General features: G+C 42.5%; 1 protein-coding gene across 2 annotated transcripts; it reads left to right on the top strand.

Moving 5' to 3' along the window:
* The first annotated feature begins 2920 nt into the window (after positions 1 to 2920).
* rfx7b (regulatory factor X7b) lies at positions 2921 to 20517 on the top strand. Of its 2 annotated transcripts, XM_086028219.1 has the most exons (10): positions 2921 to 3340; positions 5473 to 5506; positions 9352 to 9438; positions 9806 to 9843; positions 9934 to 10056; positions 11576 to 11695; positions 12144 to 12225; positions 12305 to 12515; positions 13844 to 14139; positions 14458 to 20517. In XM_086028219.1, exons 1-10 carry the CDS (start codon positions 3213 to 3215, stop codon positions 17755 to 17757), a joined length of 4419 nt encoding a protein of 1472 aa, XP_085884345.1. In that variant the 5' UTR covers positions 2921 to 3212; the 3' UTR covers positions 17758 to 20517. The 2 variants fall into 2 exon arrangements, with proteins under 2 accessions (XP_085884345.1, XP_085884346.1); XM_086028220.1 differs by lacking the exon at positions 9806 to 9843 and having other exon boundaries at positions 9352 to 9437.
* Positions 20518 to 21421: the final 904 nt, after the last annotated feature.

The raw sequence follows: 21421 nt of genomic DNA, 5'->3' as shown, positions 1-21421 counted from the left end.
TGGAAACGCCACATGCCTTATAAGTGAAACAATTTCATTTTCTATCCTGTTAGTGCAGAAAATGGAAATGTTGTCATTTACAATAGTGGAAGAAAAGTATGTTATAGAGTCATTATGATTCTTATAATGATAAAGCTTAAACTTTTTCAAAAGAAAATCTTTCTCTGGCTACAATTTTGAATTTCTGAGTAGTTAAATCCACAAATCAGCAAATGTTATCATGTAATATATTACTATTAGTAACATTTATTAATTAAAGTTTTAGGTTCAGCAACAGATGATTTTTTTTTTCCTGAAATGTCATGGCTATAAATTACAACGCATGGTAAAATACTTATTGCTCATTTTTTTATACACTCAGAAAAATGTGACGACTACATAAAATAGCCATAAACGTTCAAATAAAAAATGAAAATATGTAAAAAAATAAAAAATAAAAAACTGATGTGCAAGAAGAAAAGTAAAACATTATTTTGAATCAGCGTCAAAATTAGGTTTAGGGACACTATTAGCCCAATATCAACATCGTTGAATTAATTCCTCTTTGACAGTAAACATAAAAACTGATATTAACATACATTTGTAAAGGTAGTTTTTCTCAATAAAGCTCTTGTATTGGTTCTAATTCGATTGTGCAAGTGAGTGTCCAGCAAGTGTTATTTTAAATATTTGTTAGAGTTAATCTTTCATTCAGTGTAAATTTACTAAGACAAATTCATCATCACAGTAATTGCATGTGGCCTCCCCTTTAATGTAATTAGATTTTAGATGCACCAGTAGGGCCTTTTTTTAAACCCAAACACCTTCTACTGTGCAGTGCCAACATGTTACCGAGTTTTGCCATCATCCAGTTACTTCATCCATGACTGATCATCAAAGATGTCTGACCTGCACACGCAACACAAACATGACAAGAAACTAAACTAAAAATGCACTTCAACTTGAGCAATGTGTCACAAGGGGAGGAAGGAATGTATCATTATTCTCTAAAGTTCTTACTATTTCAAAGTTATAACATAATGCTGCTTGCATGCCATTCCCTTCTTGTGCCCTCGTGCATTATGTTTCATTTGATGAGCAGCGAAGGAACACTACCCGTGTCTATCAACAGATGGCACTATAAAATCAGTAATTTTTTTTAGGGCTTGTTTTTATTGACCTACTGACTTCATTCTGAGTTTGCACTCAAATGTTTCCCCAATGACATCTTTAGACTGTATGCTTAATTCATTGCATCCTTATATTGAGTCTTAATATGCATTTTTAAGAAATAAGTGGGGGGCGGGGGATAAAACCAGCTTTGCAGATGTTACCCATATATCTGTTTTATTCCAGTTTATCTTAACTGGTTATTCTTGTTTTAAATTGTGCCTCAGATTACACAATTGGAGGAAAACAGGTAAGGAAAATTGTGAAGGAATTTGTGGACTCTCCATTTTTTAAGCTTCTGACCTCCAGAGTGCAAAGTCACAACTACACAGGAGGGTCTCATATTGGAAGTATGCTCAAAATCAGCTCATACTATGTGGAGGTGATTTGATTTCATATTTCACCCTGTCTGTTTATTTGCCCGTCATTGTCACTATCTGATCAAAGCGCTACCCACAACAGCGCCTCTATTGGTGAATAGCGACATTACAGTCAACAAACAACGTCAGGCTTTATGCAAAGAAATGCCGAATTCCGGTTTGGATTTTCAAAATACAATAATGGGTTATTTACTGACGTTTTCATATTTTAGTGCACAATTGTCATTGCTTAGCTGTAAATTGTACCTAAGGAAATTATGAATCACCTATAAAGTAAGTAGGAGGATTAAAAAGATTTAAGATTTAAAAATAACATAGGATTACCTACATTGGCCTCTGCAAGTGACCTGAACCAGATGAAATTGCTTTATTTCATTTTGTTGAATGCCAAACTTATTTTTGACATAACTTATAATGTTCAAGCGTGAAATTTACCACGTTTATGTGACAATGACGTTTCTGTTGTGGCATCAATACACTTTTGAAATTTTCTGTTGAGATACTGGTACTGACCCAAGCATCATTTACAGGCTTGCTATGGCTCCGCTAACCAGCCTGCTAGTGCTGTCTACCTAGCAGGTAACTTTACACAAGATTTTATTTTGAATCAAATTACACTTGTAGCTCAAGTCATCAGTTATGGATCATGTAATCAAAAGCTAGCTACTGTAAATCAGAAAATTACTTGGTTTGATAACTACAGCACATTTTAGACACTTTAAAAAAGGGGTCACCAACATGGTAGACCCCAAGGAGTACCTGTGCGGAGGAGTGCGGGCCTGGTCTGAAAATAGATCACCAATAAGACGTAATTTTCACACTCTGGTGGTAGTAAACTACGTATGTAGCCACAGATGTCCCAGGGCAGGCTGACAGAGAGTCGTGGCTGCTAGTGTGTGCCTACGGCCCCTCCGGCCACCAACTAACATACATTCACACCCAGCATTACTTCAATATGAGTGACACTGCAGGCAAGGTGGGTGAAGTGTCTTGCCCAAGCAAGCTAGCAAGCACAACGGCGATAAGGAGATGATGTGAGCAAATTTCTTATTTCAGAAGTGTATATGTAACTTGCAGACTGAGCCCTCAGTTTTAAAAATGTTGGCGACCGCTGGTTTAAGACTTACTCAAAGTAACTTGTAGAGCCAGCCCTCAGTTTTAAAATGTTGGTGACCCCTGCTTTAAGACTGACTCAAGTAATATTTTACGAGATTACTTTTACGTCTACCACAGTTATTTTTTGTTTAAGATACTTGTACTTACCCACGTATCGCTTTAAGGATATGGAGCTAACTAGGCACTGCTATAACCTAGCATTACATAGATCTTATTTTGTAGGGACGAATCAGTAATATTTCCGGTCGGATTTGGTTATCGGCGTTCAACCTGACGCAGGCAGCTCGTCCTCGGCTGCCGCTGGCTGCTGCAGGCGTGCTATTGGAGGTAGCGGAGGGACCTCTGCGAAATGCCTGGTGCATGGCCGACCTCCGTATTTTCTCCTTCTTTTCCTTTGGCTTTCCCCCCTCCCGCTGCCCAGTGTTTGTAGGCACCATGCTCTGTGGCGGGCTACCCTAGCTGCCTGAGGCCGCCCCAGCCAGCGGTGCGGTGGGTCTGGTGCGGCGCTGTGCTCTGCCGGGGATGCGGCCTGCTTGTTAAAGCTCCCCCACCACCCCTCCGACCGTGATGGCTGATGATCAACAACAAGCTGACCAGAAGCCTGCCTCGGGACTCGGCTCTCTTCCAGCGCTGGTGCCGGGACTCCAGGGACCCGAAGCGAACGCGTTACAGTTTAAAATCAAGAATTCAATTTGGTAAGGATGGGAATAAAGCCCGATTTATCTGCGGTGTCTTGGCATTTTTTCCCCCACGCTAGCTCCGTCATTAGCGCATCTACTAGCTGCACAAAACGCTGCGAATAAACAACGTGTTGGCACGATTTACACGGAAATGAGACAGCAGAGAGCGGAGCTGAACTGGCTGCTGGATGTTTGCATGAAAAAAAAAAACACCTCAGCGTCGTCTTCGTCAGTAGTAGTAGCTCGCATCATTAGCATGGAGCCACGGGAGGCCATGTTACCGATGACAGTCTACCCGTGGGGCTGGTGACAGGTGTCACGGCCAAGTGCAACATCTGGAATAAAACATCTCTTCAGGAGATTTGCATTCCGTGTATGATGCCTTTTAATTACCACCGAGTGTAGCAGTGTAGTACATAGTAATACTCCCTGCTTCAGTCATTACCTATCATAGAGCGGACAGTGTTCGCCGTTACTACACTGCACAATCTGAGTTTCACTAAATGAGAGAAAAAAAAAGGTCATGAGGAATATAGTTTAGTTTAAGCAAAAAATGTCTTCCAGTAGAAAAGGAACATTTGAGTTTGCAAGATTTCTTCAAACAAATAAATCAAGTCTGTAAAAAAATCACTGTTTTAAAATTGGCTATTTATATTGCTGCACTCAAATAATTATGGTAATCTTAGTAACAAGTTATAATACCTTATAAAGATTTTAAGGAGGAAAATGCTTGAAGCAAGTGAAATGCAACTGCCTGATAAGAAGAAATGGTGATATTTAAGATTGGTTCGTTTTTGCAGTGTTTTTCTTGTATTTCGTTGGCGTCAGGTGAAAACCTCCCAAGTCCAAATCTGTTAAATTTAATAATTTTACACAAATCGGTATTGTTGTTGTTATTTAGTTGAAAATGGCTTGCTCCCATTTACCAATGTGAATATAAATTACTAATGTCAATGTTAAATACGCAACAAACATGCCGTTTCTTTTCTTGAAAAGTGATGCATTCGCAGATGCGAGGATTCTGCCAGTGATTTGATGTTTTGTGTGCATAATTGTCTTACTGCTGAGGCATTAGATATACATCCCCCCCAAAAAAAATTCGTTCAGACTTCTGTCAAGATGTCTTCCCGTAAAAAAATCTCCATTGGATCAGCTTCAGAATTGAACACGTTCATCAATGCACTCCTCCCTTATGCTACCCTTAAGATTCATGTAAATAAAATCACTTTACAACATGTGTATCATCATATTGAGAGGTAAGAGGGTCAGAACATTAGAAACAGCTCTCAATATGCTACATTGCAGTTTGACATGACATGAATCACACTATAAAATAAAAAAAAATAAACATACTGCATGACGCAAAACATAGGTGATTCGGTGTGTCGTCGATGCCGTCACGCTGTCCCTGAATGTTGTTTGTGTGAACACTGGCGCAGAACAAAGGGCAGTAAATTCACAACTGTACAACTCTCATCCTGTTGTTTGTTACGCCAATGCATGTCATTTATTGGGCTAAAATTATTTTATATATTGATTTTTCCAGTTTACCATGACAGACAAAAAATGGGCTATCTGCTGTTATCATTCTCAGGGAGACAATTTTTCTGGCTCTGCACTAAAATGGTTGTTTATAAGTGATGATAGAAGAAGAATCAGTATTCTGTTTTTGGGAAGATAACACACTCGAATGATTATAATATGTTGTGTTTGACTCATAAATTGATTGTGCGCACTTATTGGACTCTTGATAAGTGCACCCAAACATTGAAAAAAAATCTACATGACCTCCTTGAATGGACGTGATGTAAATAAATGTTGAGATTCACCAACAGTGGCTTCATTATTTGGTTACATTTCTTATTCACAAGTAATTATAGTTAGACTAATACTGTTGTTTTTGAACTGTGCATCATTTTTCTGTTTTCTTGTGTTTTTAAGTGGACAAACTAGCTCAACATTGGTTCATCATATTTGTAGTTAGCTGGTCTTTTGAAAAGTGGCTTACTAGTTGTTACAGTATATCACTAATTGGACTAAAACACAATCTTGGTTTGTAATACGTATGTAGCACAAAGTAAAATAACAGTATGAAAACACATAGCTGTTGCAATCCAATATTTATTTTGTTGTCTCTCTCGTTGCAGCAAATCTGTACAGTCAAAAGTGGACAGCATATTGGTGAGTATCCAGAATGCCATTTGATTTTTTTGTCTGCATATTGCTGCAAACACAACAGCGGAACATCTGGGAGTCAGACCAATATGGATTTTTTTGGGGCCAATGCTGATGCTGATTTTTGGCAGGAAAAAATACAGATGACCAACTAATGGGCTGATTAATTAAAAACATTATAATGCAGTTTTTTTTCCCCTCAATGCATTTCAATGGCCGTCAATGATCCATGGCTCTTCGCTATTAAAAAAATTATTATATCACAGTTGCTCAGGGCCCAGGTAACAACCAATCACAACTCACCTGTTTTCTGAAGCACAGCCATGATTGGTTATTACTGAGCCCTGAGTAACTGTGATGTCATTTACTCTCGACAGAAAGTGACAAAATGGCCGCCCGATGAGATGGACAAAAGCGGGTGGATTTTACTGCTTAACTCATATTCCACAAACACAATCAATCAGAATGCCGTGTTTGGACTAGCGGGGCCCAAGGTATTATTGTAAAGAAAATTTTGGGGTTGACTTCCTCTTAAAGCGTGGCTAAAATGGTGCCAAGTGACGCACTTTGGAGTCCCCCTGCCTCCACTATATAAATACTCGAGCACCTTTGTTTGCATCAGTGGTTATCCAGCAAAATTGAAACATGCTGTTAGCTACATAGCTTTGTCTACAACCCGAAAATACATCTTCCCTTTGGATAGTCTGCTGGCCTGGCCAGTTTCAGAGCTGGGCATCACCTAACAGTTACAAAGTTTCCGTTTGCATATTTAGCCAGCCCACGTGGTCCCAGTCGGTCCGAGTCAGCCAAACGGCGTCGAGAACGGACTTAACCGGTTCCATGTCACACGTCAGGTGCCGCACACCTCACACGCACCCAAATAAATAAAAAATAAAACAGTGTTGTATACCTTTCGGTCCCACAGACGCAATGACATGTGCCCCATATTGTTTATTTATATTTCACTGATCACCATGTCAAGGATGGAGAGATTTACTGCGGGGTTGCTTATTTTCTTAATTAGCCTCGTGTTACGTAACGGTGAGGCGAAAGTGGAGAGCGTCTCACTCAAAGGTTCATTTTCAGAAGTAGGCAGATAACAAAAGATTTACTCGGTTGTTTAATTTCACGCTTGATGGGTGGGCAGGCACTCCAAAGACCCAACTATTAGTTTACAATCCATTAAAAAGTCAATTTTACATAGTAAGTCCCCTTGTATTGACAACATTCGGTCTTAATGCTTTAAACTTAATGAGGCTACTCTTTGGAGTGTTGTTAAAAAAGCACAAAAAAAAAGCAAAGAAAAGCACAGAACAGTCAGAGGGTATCTGAAGTCGTACGACAATAGGCGCGTTTAACCTTTGAAGTTCCAAGCTTTGCTGGCAAAATGCATGAATAATTAATTGAATTAAAGTTGATGTCACAATGTAATACAATGCAATTTTAAAAATCACAAAGCCCAAAAAAAACCTCATGTTTATTTTGGTCGGTTGGTTTGGGTAATTTTATTTTAACATTTAATACTTAAATGTAGTAAGTCAACGCAACTATGGAAAAGTCAAATAAACAGGTATATAAAGATTAAATAAACAGCTTTTTAAACATGATGTGCCTAGTAGGGCAATATGACTGGAAAATGTATTTCATTTCAGTCAATATTGATAATTACAGTTTTTTTTTGAGTCAAGTCATATGACTCGAATCCCCCATCTCCGGTATTTCAGGCCCACCCGGTCGGTCCGAGCCAGCCAAACGGCGTTGAGAACAGACTTGATGTTACCACGTCACACGCACTCCTGGCGCGCAGCCAAATAACAAAAAAAAAAAAATTTTTTTAAACTGTTGTATACTTTTCGGTCCCACAGACGTAATGATGTGACCCATATTGTTTTTATTTCACCGATCACCACGCTGTGCGTGTGTGTCTGTTGTTTGTACTTTTCATTTTATTTGTCTGCTTGTCTGCTTAGCTGTCACTGACGAGGGACAGAGTGGGACTGAAAAAAATTCCTATTGGATCACAATCTTAATATTGATGGAGGGGGGGGGGTATTTTTCAAAATCATTCAGCTCTGTAGCCGACAAACATACTAAAGGTGCCGTGCAGAATTCTTCACAGTGCTGTAAAAATAGACACTGTTATTCTAAAATACTGCCTATCAAATACTTGATCTTAGAATATTTTAAAGAACAACCTTCAGTGTGTAATTTACATCAGAGTGATTTGTTGTGAATTTAGCAGTGTATCACACATACACGTCATATCAAAGCTACTTAAGAAGGTTTTTGTCTCTTTCATTTAAGGAGGCTGTTGTTGAACTCGGCGAGGGTAACGGGTGTTTGACAGATTCAGGTTGGCGGGATGAGTCCTCGTTAAGCACACAGACAGCACAAATTGTGCCCCAGAGGGTTTATTTCACTTTAAACCTCCTTTGGAAGTCAAAAAAAAAAAAAAAAAAAAACAGTCATGATCCTTAAGCTTGACAAATATTGGCTCAATAAATGATGACACTGCACATTGCACAGATGCCAACATCTTCATTAGCTAAGCTGCTTTGGCAAACATGAATGAGCTCTTTGAATTTGTTTTGTACACACCCACAGAAGCTAGAGTTGGTTATCTAACTGCAAATGACATCAATTAAGAAAAAGAATTAACATGGTATACATTTTTCGATTGGCTGTGAGAAAACACATGGATCGCCGACCTTTTTTGAAACTGAGAGCTACTCCTCGAATACCTGAGATACAGTACATACTTCTGAAATAACACATTTCCTCAAATTACTTTTACTTATACGTTTCTATTCATAATTTATGATATTCATCTACTGTATGTGGAGACGCTTATGTTGATGATTTCTCACAATAATTATAAATGGTTCAACAAGGCTGGAAACAAATATCAGTACGCAACACTTTATTTCTATCAGTGAATTTGCAAATGTTCTACAACATTCTTAGGAAATCCCAATGCCCCATCAGTTGTGAACTATTTTTAGAACAGACCCGCAGGCTACTCATGTTGATGACGCCTGTTCTAGGCCTGTGACATCCATCACAACTAAAGTTATCAAATGGGGTTATTTGCCGTATGAGGGGCTAAATGTATTATTTGTGTACAGTTTGTAATTTCTCGCACTGGAACTTACCGTTGCTGCTGGTGATTGTATACCACAATTGCAAACCAAAATTCCTTCGGCCCATTTGAGAAACTGCCGAAGCTCAAAGGTTGTCATGTGTAATTTGTCAGTGACTCTTCTGTTGAGTGTCACATCCACTAAGTCATCAGGATTTGTCACCACAGTGATGCCAAATTGCATCAAAATAACAGAAAGCCCACATGCCCAGCTCTTCTTCCTAAGTAGGATTTTAAAGTGGCCAGTGCAAAAAAAAAAAAAAAAAAAAAAAGCATAGCATCTGTAATTAAGTGCTCAGATGAGTAGTTCGGGAACCACTTTCGGTACAAAACTGTGTTTTCATTCACTGCCCATCGGCTGATATCTAATTAACTCATTCACTGCCATTGACGTATTTATTTGTCTTTTCACAGTCCAGCCATTCAGTCCCAGGGACTTATTTATATTTTTTTCAATTTTCTTTTTCAAACGTTTGGGTAAAATACGATCTGAAAATGTCTGGCAATGAATAAGTTAAAATAACCTCGATGACATGACATTAGCCGTCATCATGACATTATTTGACCAGGACTATCTTCTATGATCATTTAGTATAGTACATTTAAAAATGAGTTTTAAAGCAGTTATTCTCACCCTTGTCACAAACAGCTGCATTGATCTCATCAGCTTTGTCTTTTGTTGTTGTTGTTGTTGTTGTTGTTGTTTTCACAGCAAGATGTTGAGAAGTTTACAGACATTGAAAAGCTCTACCTCTACCTTAAGTTGCCTTCTGGTCCAAGCAGTGGCAATGATAAAAGGTACTCCTCTTATTTCACATTCAAGCAAAAACAAGCACACTCGGATCAAGGTTTTCCATTTTTCTCGCCGATGCTTCCTCGTCTGCTTGGCTCATGATGACATTTTTGGCACTGCTGTCTCATTGCTTGTCTAAAACGATCCTCTGCTCCATCACAGACGCTCCAAAAAATCGGAAAGAGAAATTTGCAGCCTTCATTTTTTTCTGATTTGCTTTGTGATATTGTTGGGGATGATCACGCGTTCATGCCAGCTGTGTTATTAACTAAAACATTGATATATGTAGACTTTTGCTATACCTAGCTGTCTGTGTTTCATTTGTTTCCCCATATCTATTCATCACCCCAACCCCCAAATTGTGCCCAATTGGACTGAGAATGAGAGGGGGTCGTCCACTCCTGGATTATGGTATTCAAGTTTCTGTCTTCACAAGCAATGATGCGTCCTAGCGGAGGACACCGCCTCACCACTTTGCTTTCTCCTCTTGCGCCACGACAGCGATCAGAGTTCCATGTCGTCGAGTCGCACTCAGCAGATGTACGCGTTCAACTGGATACGGAATCACCTAGAAGAGCACCCGGAGACATCCCTCCCCAAACAGGAAGTGTACGATGAATACAAGTGAGTGTGATTTTGAGGATCATAGCCAATGTGCCACCACACCACATTCAAATATCTGGTTTAACAGTGGTAATTTGTGTTTCATTTTGTTACCAAAGGCAATAACTGTATTTAAACAAAAGACTAACAGGGAAGTCAACCCAAACATATTTTTTTTCAGGAATATTTCCTATGCAAGCCCACTAGTTGAAACAAGGCATTCTGATAAATATTGCGTTTGTGGAATAAGAGTTAAGACACACGTTTTTAGCCATCTCTGGGGGCGGCCATTTTGTCACTTCTGTCGACTGAAAATGACATCACACACCCTCGGGGCTCAGGTAACGACCAAACACAGCTTACCTGTTTTCTGAAGCTGAGCCGTGATTGGTCGTTACCTGGGCCCTGAGCAGTTATGATGTCATTTTCACTCGACAGAAGTGACAAAATGGCCGCCCCCTGAGATGGCTAAAAAGGGGTGGAGTTTGCTACTCAACTCATGTTCCACCAACGCAATATTAATCAGAATGCTGTGTTTCAGCTAGTGGGCCTGCTGGCAACATATTCTTGAAAAAAATGTTGGGGTTGATTTCTACTTTAAGACAACAGCATTTCTTAAAAAAATCAACGTTCAAATTACAAGAGTACTTAAAACAGAAGGGCCACGTATCAAGTCGTGAACAAAATAAAAATGGCAAATCAGAGAGATGCTAGTCTGCCTCCTGATTAGTGTTGAGGTACCCTTGAGCAGGGCTCCCCCTCCCCCTTCACCCTCTGTGTGGTTTACAACATAAAAATACCAGGCACCAGGTAGCCCCCAAGGACCGCGTGAGTAGCCCGCAGGCCTGTTCTAAAAATAGCTCTGCTTTTCTATGAATGTTGAAGACGTGGTCATTTGGAAATATAAACACTGGCAGAGATTTTTTGAAATGAAGTGTTGCATATTGATATTTGCCCGTTTCCTAATTATAGTGAGAAATCATTGACATGATCAGTTGTTGAATTTCGCCTTGGCTTCAAGAATTATAGTAAACAATTTTTTTTTTTAATAAATAATCATCAAAAAGTCATAATCCTGCAGGAATAAGTCAGGTTTTTTTAATGAATCTATAATATTACAAGATTAAAGGAAACATTTTAGATTTACAATCCCTTTTTTTTTAATATATATTTTAAATTTATTCTCATAGTTCTGCGATTAAATTGCAGCATGAGAAATAGAGATAGACTGATATCGTTTTTTTCAGAGCTGATACTGATCATCAGTCCGGTCCGACTATCACAAACGATTGCTGAGCAATATTTGAAATGGAAGCATCACCGTGGGCGAACTAAATGCGTCTCCTTGTAGCACCTTCCAGGACCTTTTTTGTTTTATGTACCTTTCAGGACCTCGTATATCCAAATCTGTATGATTCTGGTCCAATTTACATTTTGGGAACAAGTGACCCCAGTTAATGTCTTTTGACTTTGAACACAGCTGCCAGGTCAAATAAAAGACATTTTTTTCCCTGAAGGTACTGCTTTTGATCTTTTGCAGGAGCTATTGTGACAATCTCGGCTACAATCCATTGAGTGCAGCAGACTTTGGGAAGATCATGAAGAATGTCTTTCCCAACATGAAGGCACGTCGACTCGGGATGAGAGGAAAATCCAAATATCCTTTTAACAATTTTTCCCAGTTGCTTCATCTCCAAATTCCATAAAATTACTTTGAGCACTGATTTCAATGAATTACATTTCAGGATGAATTAATTCCGTAATCAACCCGATGCATTTGAGATTAATTAGTGGTTTAGTGAGTCGGTTTAGTTTAGTGGGAAAAAAAAACATTATATAATTGACCATCTGAGGGCGCTGACAATTTATTTTGTCCAGGCATCGTCTTTCTTCCTCCAGCTCACTCATGGCCCGAATGAGGTCACGAAGGCTTTATTAAACGCTTTTCTATTTTAGAAGTCCTATTTGTGGCAGATTTTCCCCAGTAGATCACAGCTTGCTTGAAGTAAAGAGAAAAGGAGAATGGGGTAGAGCCGAGTAGAATTTCATAACAAAAATCGCATCAACTACCTTAAAATGTTTTGCAAACCTTAACTCCTTCCAACATACTGTTATAGCGGGTTACGAAAGAAAGCTTTTGTTCACATGCCGTCATTACCCAACTTGGATCTGCAGAAATCAGGCGATGGGGTACGTTCTTCTCCATTAAGGCACATATAGTGTGACGTGTTCCTTCACTCACCTGCCGTCTGCTCTGTTTCCCTTTCAGTGTGAACTGATGGAGCCGGCCGGACAGTCCCCGAGTGCTGAGGATGAAATGAGGTCAGCAGCCTGTGGTTTGGTGTGCGAGTGGGCCCAAAAAGTCCTGAGTCGTCAGTTTGACAACGTGGAGGATCTGGCGCGTTTCCTGCTGAATAGCCACTATATCGGTACCAAGTCCATGGCTGCGCTCACTGTTATGACGGGAACACCCACAACAGGTATGGATGATCAGACCTGCTTGCGAGTTGTGAATGAACAAAAAAGCGGAACACAATTGATTCAAAGGCCGTGCCCACATGTTTTTAAAGAAACACGTTGAAATTGAACTGCATCAGGAGGTACATTGGATTCATCGTCTGCTTTTTATTGCCAAGACTAGGGCTGTGCAATTAATCGTAATTCGGTTACAATTACGATTATTATACCCCATGATTACAAAATTGGCATAATCGTAAAAAACGATTATTAATATGTACATACATATCCAACGCACTATGTTTGTTTACACAAGGAAATAATACTTGAATTTATACATTTGCACCTTATTTAATAACGAATTTGTTCAATTTTGTTTGGTCCAAGAGGAGCTTACGTACTGTTTCAAAGAAATGTACTTGTCTTTATATTTTTTACATTTAAACATTTTCTTGTTTTGCACAACCCCCAAAAAAATCAATGAACGTTTGAATAATCGTGATTTCAATTACGTATTACCAAAATAATCATGATTCATATTTTTTTCATTATCGAGCAGCCCTAGCTAAGACAGTTTTAGTTGGATCCCACGATGTGTGAGATGTGCATGTGTGTGTGGTTTAACCATAAAAAAAAAAAACACTCCATGATTGGTTAAGTTAGTACAATAAATAAATGTTTATGTGTTGTGCTGTTTTTAGTAGTTATTGATGCCACTTCTTTCCTTGTTTAATGGCATTCAAAACAGTTCACGGTTGCATTTGAGCCGTAGGTGGCAGTCATGCAATAGTAATCTGCTTGCTCAGGTATAGTGCTAAGATTATAAAAACATTGTGTTTTATGCATTTGGTTGTGCAAAATAGTCATAATGTTTTGTCTATTTGTATATGTAAAAAAGAAAAATCCAATTAATAACAGTCAATAGAAACCTGATTTGTTGTTGCTATTTTTGGGTCACATTGACTTTGAATTTGAATAGCTGTGATTTGAATTGGAATTGCTGAGTGCTACATTGTGTTCATGCTTTTCTTGTTTTCTATTTCTATTGACCTTTTTACCACATTCAAACTGTTTAATATCTCTTAAAACAGACTATGGTACTGTTTTGTAGACAGGAAAAACAGATACTGCAGATAAAAACATATTGTTATTGTTATTACATAATGTGTGTGTGCTCCGGTATTTCCCCAAGTGGCCACGTTTACATTGTGTTTTGTTAATTTATGTGTTTTTTAAGCATAATGTTAAAAGATGTTGTCATTGAGAATTGTATGAGACTTTGAAGAAGATTGGATTATCTGTTCTTAATTATTTCTGTTATAATACTATTTTTATTTTTTATTTTTCCCAGGCATGAAGACGCCAACACCTGCCTCTGCATTTGTGCCCACAGCCGAGGCCAACTCCTTCCAGCCCCAGGTGAAGACCCTGCCCTCCCCCTCTGTCGATGCAAAGCAGCAACTGCAGCGAAAGATCCAGAAGAAGCAGCAAGAGCAGAAGCTCCACTCTCCTTTACCCAGCGACGCGCAAGTCAAACGAACGGAGGCCAGCACCCCCGGCCCGACCCTCCCCTGCGGCAGCCCCGCTCTGCTGTCCCCTCAGCCCACCATCGGCATCGTAGTAGCAGCTGTGCCCAGCCCAGTCACGGTAGGTTACCGTTGGAAAATGAAACTAACAATTCTTTACTGTCAGCTGCAACGAAAGATGCTCACACAGAGACTAACCGGACGGACAGGGGGGAAGCGGCAGTAAAACAGGCCTGAATTTGGTTTAACTCAATGCAAGAGTATAAAAATAAGCTTTAATTTAAAAATATAATGAAAAAAATATTATCTCTTTTTTTGGGGGGGGGGGGGGGGGCGGCAGATTAATTGAATTCCAATTAATTTCATCAAGGAGTTTGGATTTTATACACAAGTAAAATGAAGTCAGTCAAGATACCACTGTCTTTTGTTGTTCTGCCAGGTGCAGAGAAGCAGGCAGCTAATGACTTCTCCGAGCCCTGTCGGGACAACTGAGGGAAAAGTGCTGCCTGTGAACTTAGTGGTCACCCAGTCGCTTAAACAGTCCCCCAAAACCCCACAGAATATCCCAGCGAGTCCCGTAGCTGACCGCTTGGCACGTCACGGCACCCGGTACGCTCAAATCCTGCCCAAGCCCTCCGCCACCAGTGCCATCACACTACGATCCCCTCCCACTCTGCTCATTACCAACAGCCCCATCAAAACTGTGATGCCCACTCCCCACGTCAGCTCGGTCAATGTGGTCAAGATGACGGCCATCGCGCTAGCTCCCAGCAGCAGCAGCAGCAGCAGCAGCACTACCAGCAGCACCGTCGTGCGCCCCGCCTCGGCCGGAATGGGCGCGACGTCCACCATGGAAGAGTCACAAGGCGCGAGCCTGACCGCTGCGGTCAGAGCCGTTGCCTCCAGTTTGACCCCCTCCGCTGACATCAAGGCGTCTGAAGCCGGAAGCTACAGCAGCGCCGTCTCCGGCGCGGAGAAGACTGGCCTTGCCGCCGGTGAGGAGAGAGTGGCAAAATTCCGGGCTGCTAGTGAGCCAAGCTTCTCTGTTAAGTGTTCTCCGGGACCAGACAGGGTCGTGAGGATGAGGAGCGACTCAATCTCCCATTCCACCTCGCTAGCTGTGGCTGGGATTCAGGACAGCAATAACAATAACTGCCATGACAGCACCTTGTACCTGACCGTTGAGAATCACAACTCCATTGGCAACGTGTCACTCGGCGGTTCCTCGATCAGTATTGCGGCTTCAAAAGACCCTTGCGCGGATGCCAAGAGTCCCAGGAAACGCACGGGCCCTTCCGGAGATTCTCACGTTATTCCTGTAAAGAGAGTTTTTATATCTCAGCAGCCGCCCGCTGCAGCTGACCCAAATCCCAAACCTGGCATCAGCGCCGCAGTGAAAAGGATCCCACGACCGGGAACTCCAGCCCGACCGGAAAGCGCCCCGTGCAAAGTGACGGCGAAACCCACCGCGGTCGGCCCCGCGCAGATCCTGGCGCTCTCCGACTCGCCCGTCGCCCACATCGTTCGGGGCTCCCCGACCGTCGTCAAACCGCAGGCCTTGACGGTGAAACGGGAAGACCGTTCCCTCGGCGCCGACGTCAGCAGCGAAGCGGCCGGCACGTCCGACCAGGCCTTGTTACAGCAAATCACCACGGAGACCCGCGCCGTCCCAAACAACTCAGGAGCGCACAATGCCTCTGTGATGAGCGAACTCAAGAGCACAATATGGGAGGAGGGTCCGCTCGAGGAGCTCCGGAAGCACTCGCAGATAGCGGCGGAACGCAAACAAGGCCCTGCGGAGCAGCTGTCCATCATAGCCCAGCCCTCCGACACCCCAGGCCAGCTCGTCCTCGCCCAGGAGATGGTCGACTTTGCCGGTTCTCAGCCCAACATGGACTACTTCCCGTTCAACGACGACGACATGACGCAGGACAGCATCGTGGAGGAGCTGGTCCAGATGGAGGAGCAGATGAAGCTGAAGGGTCTTTTTGGCAGCTGCGTGGACGTTTCTCTCCAAGGCCAGCCGGCCGGCAACCAAAGTTCCGCCCTCAACGCGCACCAGGCCGGCGCGTCTTTCTACCACTCGGCCCACAGCAGCACCACTCCCGTCCAGACTCCCACGCCGACCCCCACGCCGACCCCGACGCCCACCCCTACCTCTGAGATGACCCTTAGCCACAGCCTGACAAGAGAGAGCCCCTGCTCCCGCATGGCTCCCGTCACGCCCGTGGACGGCGCGCTAGGTCGCCACACCCCTATCAGTACGCCGCTGTCCAACTGCAGCAGCAGCGTTCCCCCGAGCCCGGTGGAGTGCCGGAACCCTTTTGCCTTCACGCCCATCAACTCCAGCATCACCGCTTACCACGACGCCAGCATCGTCTCCAGCAGCCCCGTGAAGCCCATGCAGAGGCCCATGGCGACGCACCCCGACAAGGCCAAACTGGAGTGGATCAACAACCGCTACAACAGCAATTCCGCCGGCCCTTTGTCCAACCATAGCATCGGTATCCTGCCTAGCTACCAAGACCTGGTTGACGACCAGTTCCGCAAGCCGCACGCCTTCGCGATTCCCGGCCAGTCGTTTCAACCTCAGTCCAGGCCGGATTCCGCTCATTTCGGCCCTTTGACGCCGATCTCGCCCGTGCAGCCACAGCAGCAAGGAGCCGCCGCGACCGCTCCGGCTAAACAGGAGAGTTTCGCCGTGCCCGCCCCGCTGGACAGCAAGGCGGCGCCCTCCTCGGCGTCGGTTACCTTCCGCTGCCGCAGCGTCAGCCCCGCGGTGCGCCAGAGGAACTCCAGCGGCAACACCGGCCCTCAGAGCGGGGCCCCCTCCGCCGCCGCCAATAGCTCCAGCGCCACCCTGGCCGCGGTCTCGCCCTTCAACTCGGCCATCACTTCCGAAGTGCTTAGCATCCTGTCCGACACCCAATCCGCCAGTTCCGTCCGCAGCATGGTCCAACGCAGCCAGTCCGTGCCGCTGAGCATCATGATGCAGAGCGAGTTGTTGCCCGTGCAGGGCCCGAGCAACACGGCAAAAATCACCAACGTCCTCCTCAGCAAGATGGAAGCGGACGGAGACGAGTCCGTCCGCGGGCTGGGGGTGAACAACCTCCCGTCTAACTACACGGCGCGCATGAATCTGACGCAGATCCTGGAGACGACTCCGGCCTTCGCCGTGGGAACGTCGCACCAGACCTCGCTGGCCGTCGCCTCCGGCCCGGCTGCCTTCGAGCTCCAGCGGCGCGGCTACCTCGCCAATGCCGGCGGGGAGCGAGCGAGCTTCTCGGCCGCCGACGGCCAAGCGCAAGAGGGCGCCGGTGAGCCGGACCAGCAACGCCAGCTCCAGGAGATCGCCGTGCAGACGCGGCAGGAGGCGGAGGACGAGCAGCAGCAGCTGGATTTCAACAACACCGTCAAGGACTTGCTGGGCGACGACACCCTCAACCCCAGCTCCCAGCTGGTGGGCCAGGTGGCCTCGGAGCTTAACGCGGTGGCGTCCGACTTTTCAAACGACATTCGACTGACCACAGATCTGTCCAGTAGCATCACCGACCTTAACACCTTGGACACCAATCTGCTGTTCGACCCCAACCAGCAGCAGGAACAATATGAAGACTCAACACTGGAAGAACTGAAGAACGACCCGCTATTTCAGCAGATATGCAGTGATACTGTGAACTCTGGCTTCGACTGGCTGGAGAGCAAAGACCAGCCGACCACGGTCGAGATGCTGGGCTGAGCTTATCCTTTGATTCTCTACCACTTTTGTTCCGTGTCGCTCGTTCGTTTGGTGCGTATCTCGTATATCTGTTTTTTGAAACTACAGTTCGTTGGGACTCGTCCGGACTTTGGCCGTTGGTTCTGTTCCCAGAAAAAAAAAAAAAAAAAAAAAAAAAAAGTGCCAGGCTTACTTACCCTTTCCTCTCTCTGTCTCTCTCTTCTCTTTCTGCCGATGTTCCGGTAACGTTCTTCTCCTTCGTTCCCATTTCCCGCCGGTGTCTGCAATCAATGAAAGCGTTGGAAGGAAAGCAGAGGTTTTAAGCGGCTCATCAGCATGTGACGTGTGAGCATTTGGAGAAAAACACATCTTCCGCGTTAGAACAAAATCATTACATGCAATATTGAACAAACACTTGGAAGGGAGACGGGATAAGAAATTTGGCACAATATGACATCACCAAAAATGTTGTAAACTATTTTCCGTGTGTGCACTTCAACCAAATGTAGATAATAATAATCGGGTGGTGGTGTCGGTTGTTTGACGTTTGCCTGCCATATCTAGATATTAAAAAGGGTAGCGACTCAGGCTGCCAGGTGCTGAATTTTTGACAAGTTCTTTCTACTTTATCATAAACCAAGTCAGTGGAGAACTGATTGATGCCTGAGCATTGTTGACATTTTTCTTTCTCAAAAGCCTAAACTCGTACTGTTGAATAACTTCTAAAGGGAGTAGATGAAACGGTAGGGACACGATGGGATTCCAGGCCACTTGACGGACTAAACATTGAAAGGAATCAACAACTGGCTGCCTTATTCCTTATGTCCAAGGCCTTATGCCATCTTTTGAGAGACTGTACATAGACTAACGTTAAGATAGAACCAACCAGAGCGTCTTCGTCATATCAAGGCAGCTGTTACTCTTGATATTTCCAGCACTATTCCTTCATCTGTTTGTTTCGCAGTGTTACAGCGTAGATTAGTTGGGTTTTTTTTTTTTTGTGTACAGGCTAGCGATGACACTGCGTGACCTTACTGCATTTAGAAAAATTTGATATACCGTCACAGAACCAATGGCAGGCACGCTTTATTTACGTCATTAGGTTTTCAGGTTTTTTTTTTTTTTTTTTTTTTTTTTTTGCATGTTTGAATAAAAAGGAAAAAAAAAAAAATCAACGGTTTGGAGAAGGCTAAGCGACAAAAGTCAAGAGGAATCACGACTTGATGTCTCTGGAATGAAATGTGAGATCCAGCCTTATTTCCATACCAAAGATTTGGAAAAGAGATTATTTGACGTGGTCACTCCTAGTTAAAACCAGCAGGATTGATAACATGGAAACCTTTTATTGCATCTAAGGAAAATGATTAAATTAGATAAATTCTATGTACAGTATATATATTGGGGACGTGGTCACAAACCGACAAGTAACCATGGACCTGCAAAAAGCATGTTGAAACCATCACTACTATGTGATCCAGTAAGAGGCCGACTTGAGTTTTTGGCAATTGTCAATGTTGTACAAGTCATGTTTAAGCTCCCATTTGTAAATAGGATAGATACATAGAGATTTGATGTATCCGGACACTATATTATATGGCCATTATTATAGCTAGTATGTGTCATTTAAAAGAAAAAAAAAAAAACAAGCTTAACAGATGTATAGTCGGCAAGATACTGTATGTTGTGTGTTACATTTCTGGCTTAGAGTGTCGTAAAAGTAATGCTGTCTGGTCTTCGCTTGCTGATTTTTTTGTTTTTTTTTGTTGACTTTTTGAGGAGAAGCAGAAGGCGTGTGCTTTGAACAGGAGGGGGGAAAAAAGTTGTGATACTGTTAGCTGGTTGCAAACATTTTTGCGACAAAGCCTTTCAGCAGACACTGGATAAGAAAAAAAGAAAAAAAAACATAAGCTCATGTTTCAACAAACTTCGGAGGTTCACATTATTGCACTAAATTTTTACGACACACGCCTTTGCCATGTCTTAATAACGGACAAATGTAACGAACGCCCGCAACATAAAAAAAAAAAAATATTTTTTATGACAAGGTGAGTAAGGAAATTAACTGTCAGAAAATGACTAATTGTCTTGTAGCAAAATGTGCATTAATCTCAGTGAGATACACATTTCTTACGCGTTCTCATACATGAGAATATGAAGCATTGAGGGGGGGGAACGTTAGGAGAAACCTTTAAAAACCTACGTGCTCATTGTGTTGATAAATGATTGTACGCACGCATGTGTGATGTCTTCTGTTGTACTTTGTATATTCTCAGTGACCACTGTCTGCTGTGATGTGGGCAGGTTCTGTTAACCAGACAGGCAGTGCCAGTTTTGTCAGCTCTTTCTGTCGTTTGCTGTTTACTAAGTTAACATTGTTCTGTTGTCTTACGTTGATGACTGTTTTACTGATGATTTTTTATTTTCTTTACATATGTCTCAAAGTTCAGTTGGGAAGACATGTTCCTGTAATTTTTTTTTTCAAAAAGGCACTGATATTCAAATTCTTATTGAAGGAAACGCACCTCTTCTGAGCTCCATCAAGCAGTAATTTTACCTTTGACTGACCCGGCTCCAATTCTGTTCGATTCTTTAATTCATTTCTACCAGTAGAAGAAAAAAAAAAAATACCCTCCTCTGTGATGTTGTCTGGTGTACTGCTTAATGTACAGTAGCTTGTTAATATTGCAAACGCATTGTTTCTTCTTTTTTTTTCAATGGAAAGTACTCACTGGTGAGATTTTTAAATGGTTTTAAAAGCCAATAAACTTTTTCTAAAGAATGTTTTGGAATTTTGAGTGCTGTTTCTTTTGCTGTACATTCAAACCAAATTGTATGATAGGACCTTGGTGAGGCTGACAATATTATGGGTATATATTTTTCAGATTTCAGTGCAAGAGCTACATCTGACTTGATAAAGACAATGCTCAAAACACAAGGTCTCTCTAGGATGACATGAAAGTATTAGAACTGAAATGGGTGTCTACAAATGAAGGCTGAATAAAATATTATTCATACAAGGGCCTGATCGATTAATTGGTCACCCGACTTAATCGGCTTGTTTAGTCCTTTTCAAACCAGCAAAAACTGGGCTTTTTTGGGGGGGCTGATTCATCTTCCACATTAACACGTTAAGATAATGACACTTAAAAAAAATTCCCATTTTTTCTAAAACATTCAAATGTTCCTCCTGTAATTCATGTCTTTGTTGTTGCATGTTCTAACCTAAGGGACCGCATATGACGTCATTTTAGTCATATGTATAAATATATTTTTCATCGGCTGATTAATCGATTGTTGGAATTTTATTCTGGCAAATAATATTGGAATTGGCCTTAAAAAATCAATTTTGGCCAGGCCCTAATCCATACTGTTATGGCCCACGTTGTGTCGTGGCCGTTTTAAGTTGTGTGCGTGGGTGCTCTCCCCTGCTCTGCCCTGATTGGTGGCCTTCGTCACCAGCCATTTTTTTTTTTGTTTAAAAGACGTGGAAAACGAATCTCAGTTCCAATATTGAGGGAGGAAAATATTTGCAATTAGCTAATTTTCAAAACTGATTAGCCCTATACTATTCTTCTTTATTTTGGGTTTTTTTTCTTGCTATGGTTGAGACTGTAAATCTGAATACCGGTATGTGTTTATATAAAGGAATGGATGATCATTGTAGTGAAAGCATGCAAGCCGAGTC

Source organism: Filicampus tigris, chromosome 4 (assembly GCF_054856515.1).
Source record: "Filicampus tigris isolate MCC_2025a chromosome 4, RoL_Ftig_1.0, whole genome shotgun sequence".
Classification (NCBI taxonomy): domain Eukaryota; kingdom Metazoa; phylum Chordata; class Actinopteri; order Syngnathiformes; family Syngnathidae; genus Filicampus; species Filicampus tigris.
The sequence above is the reverse complement of the archived record's forward strand: the minus strand, read 5'-3'. Positions and strand labels throughout refer to the sequence as shown.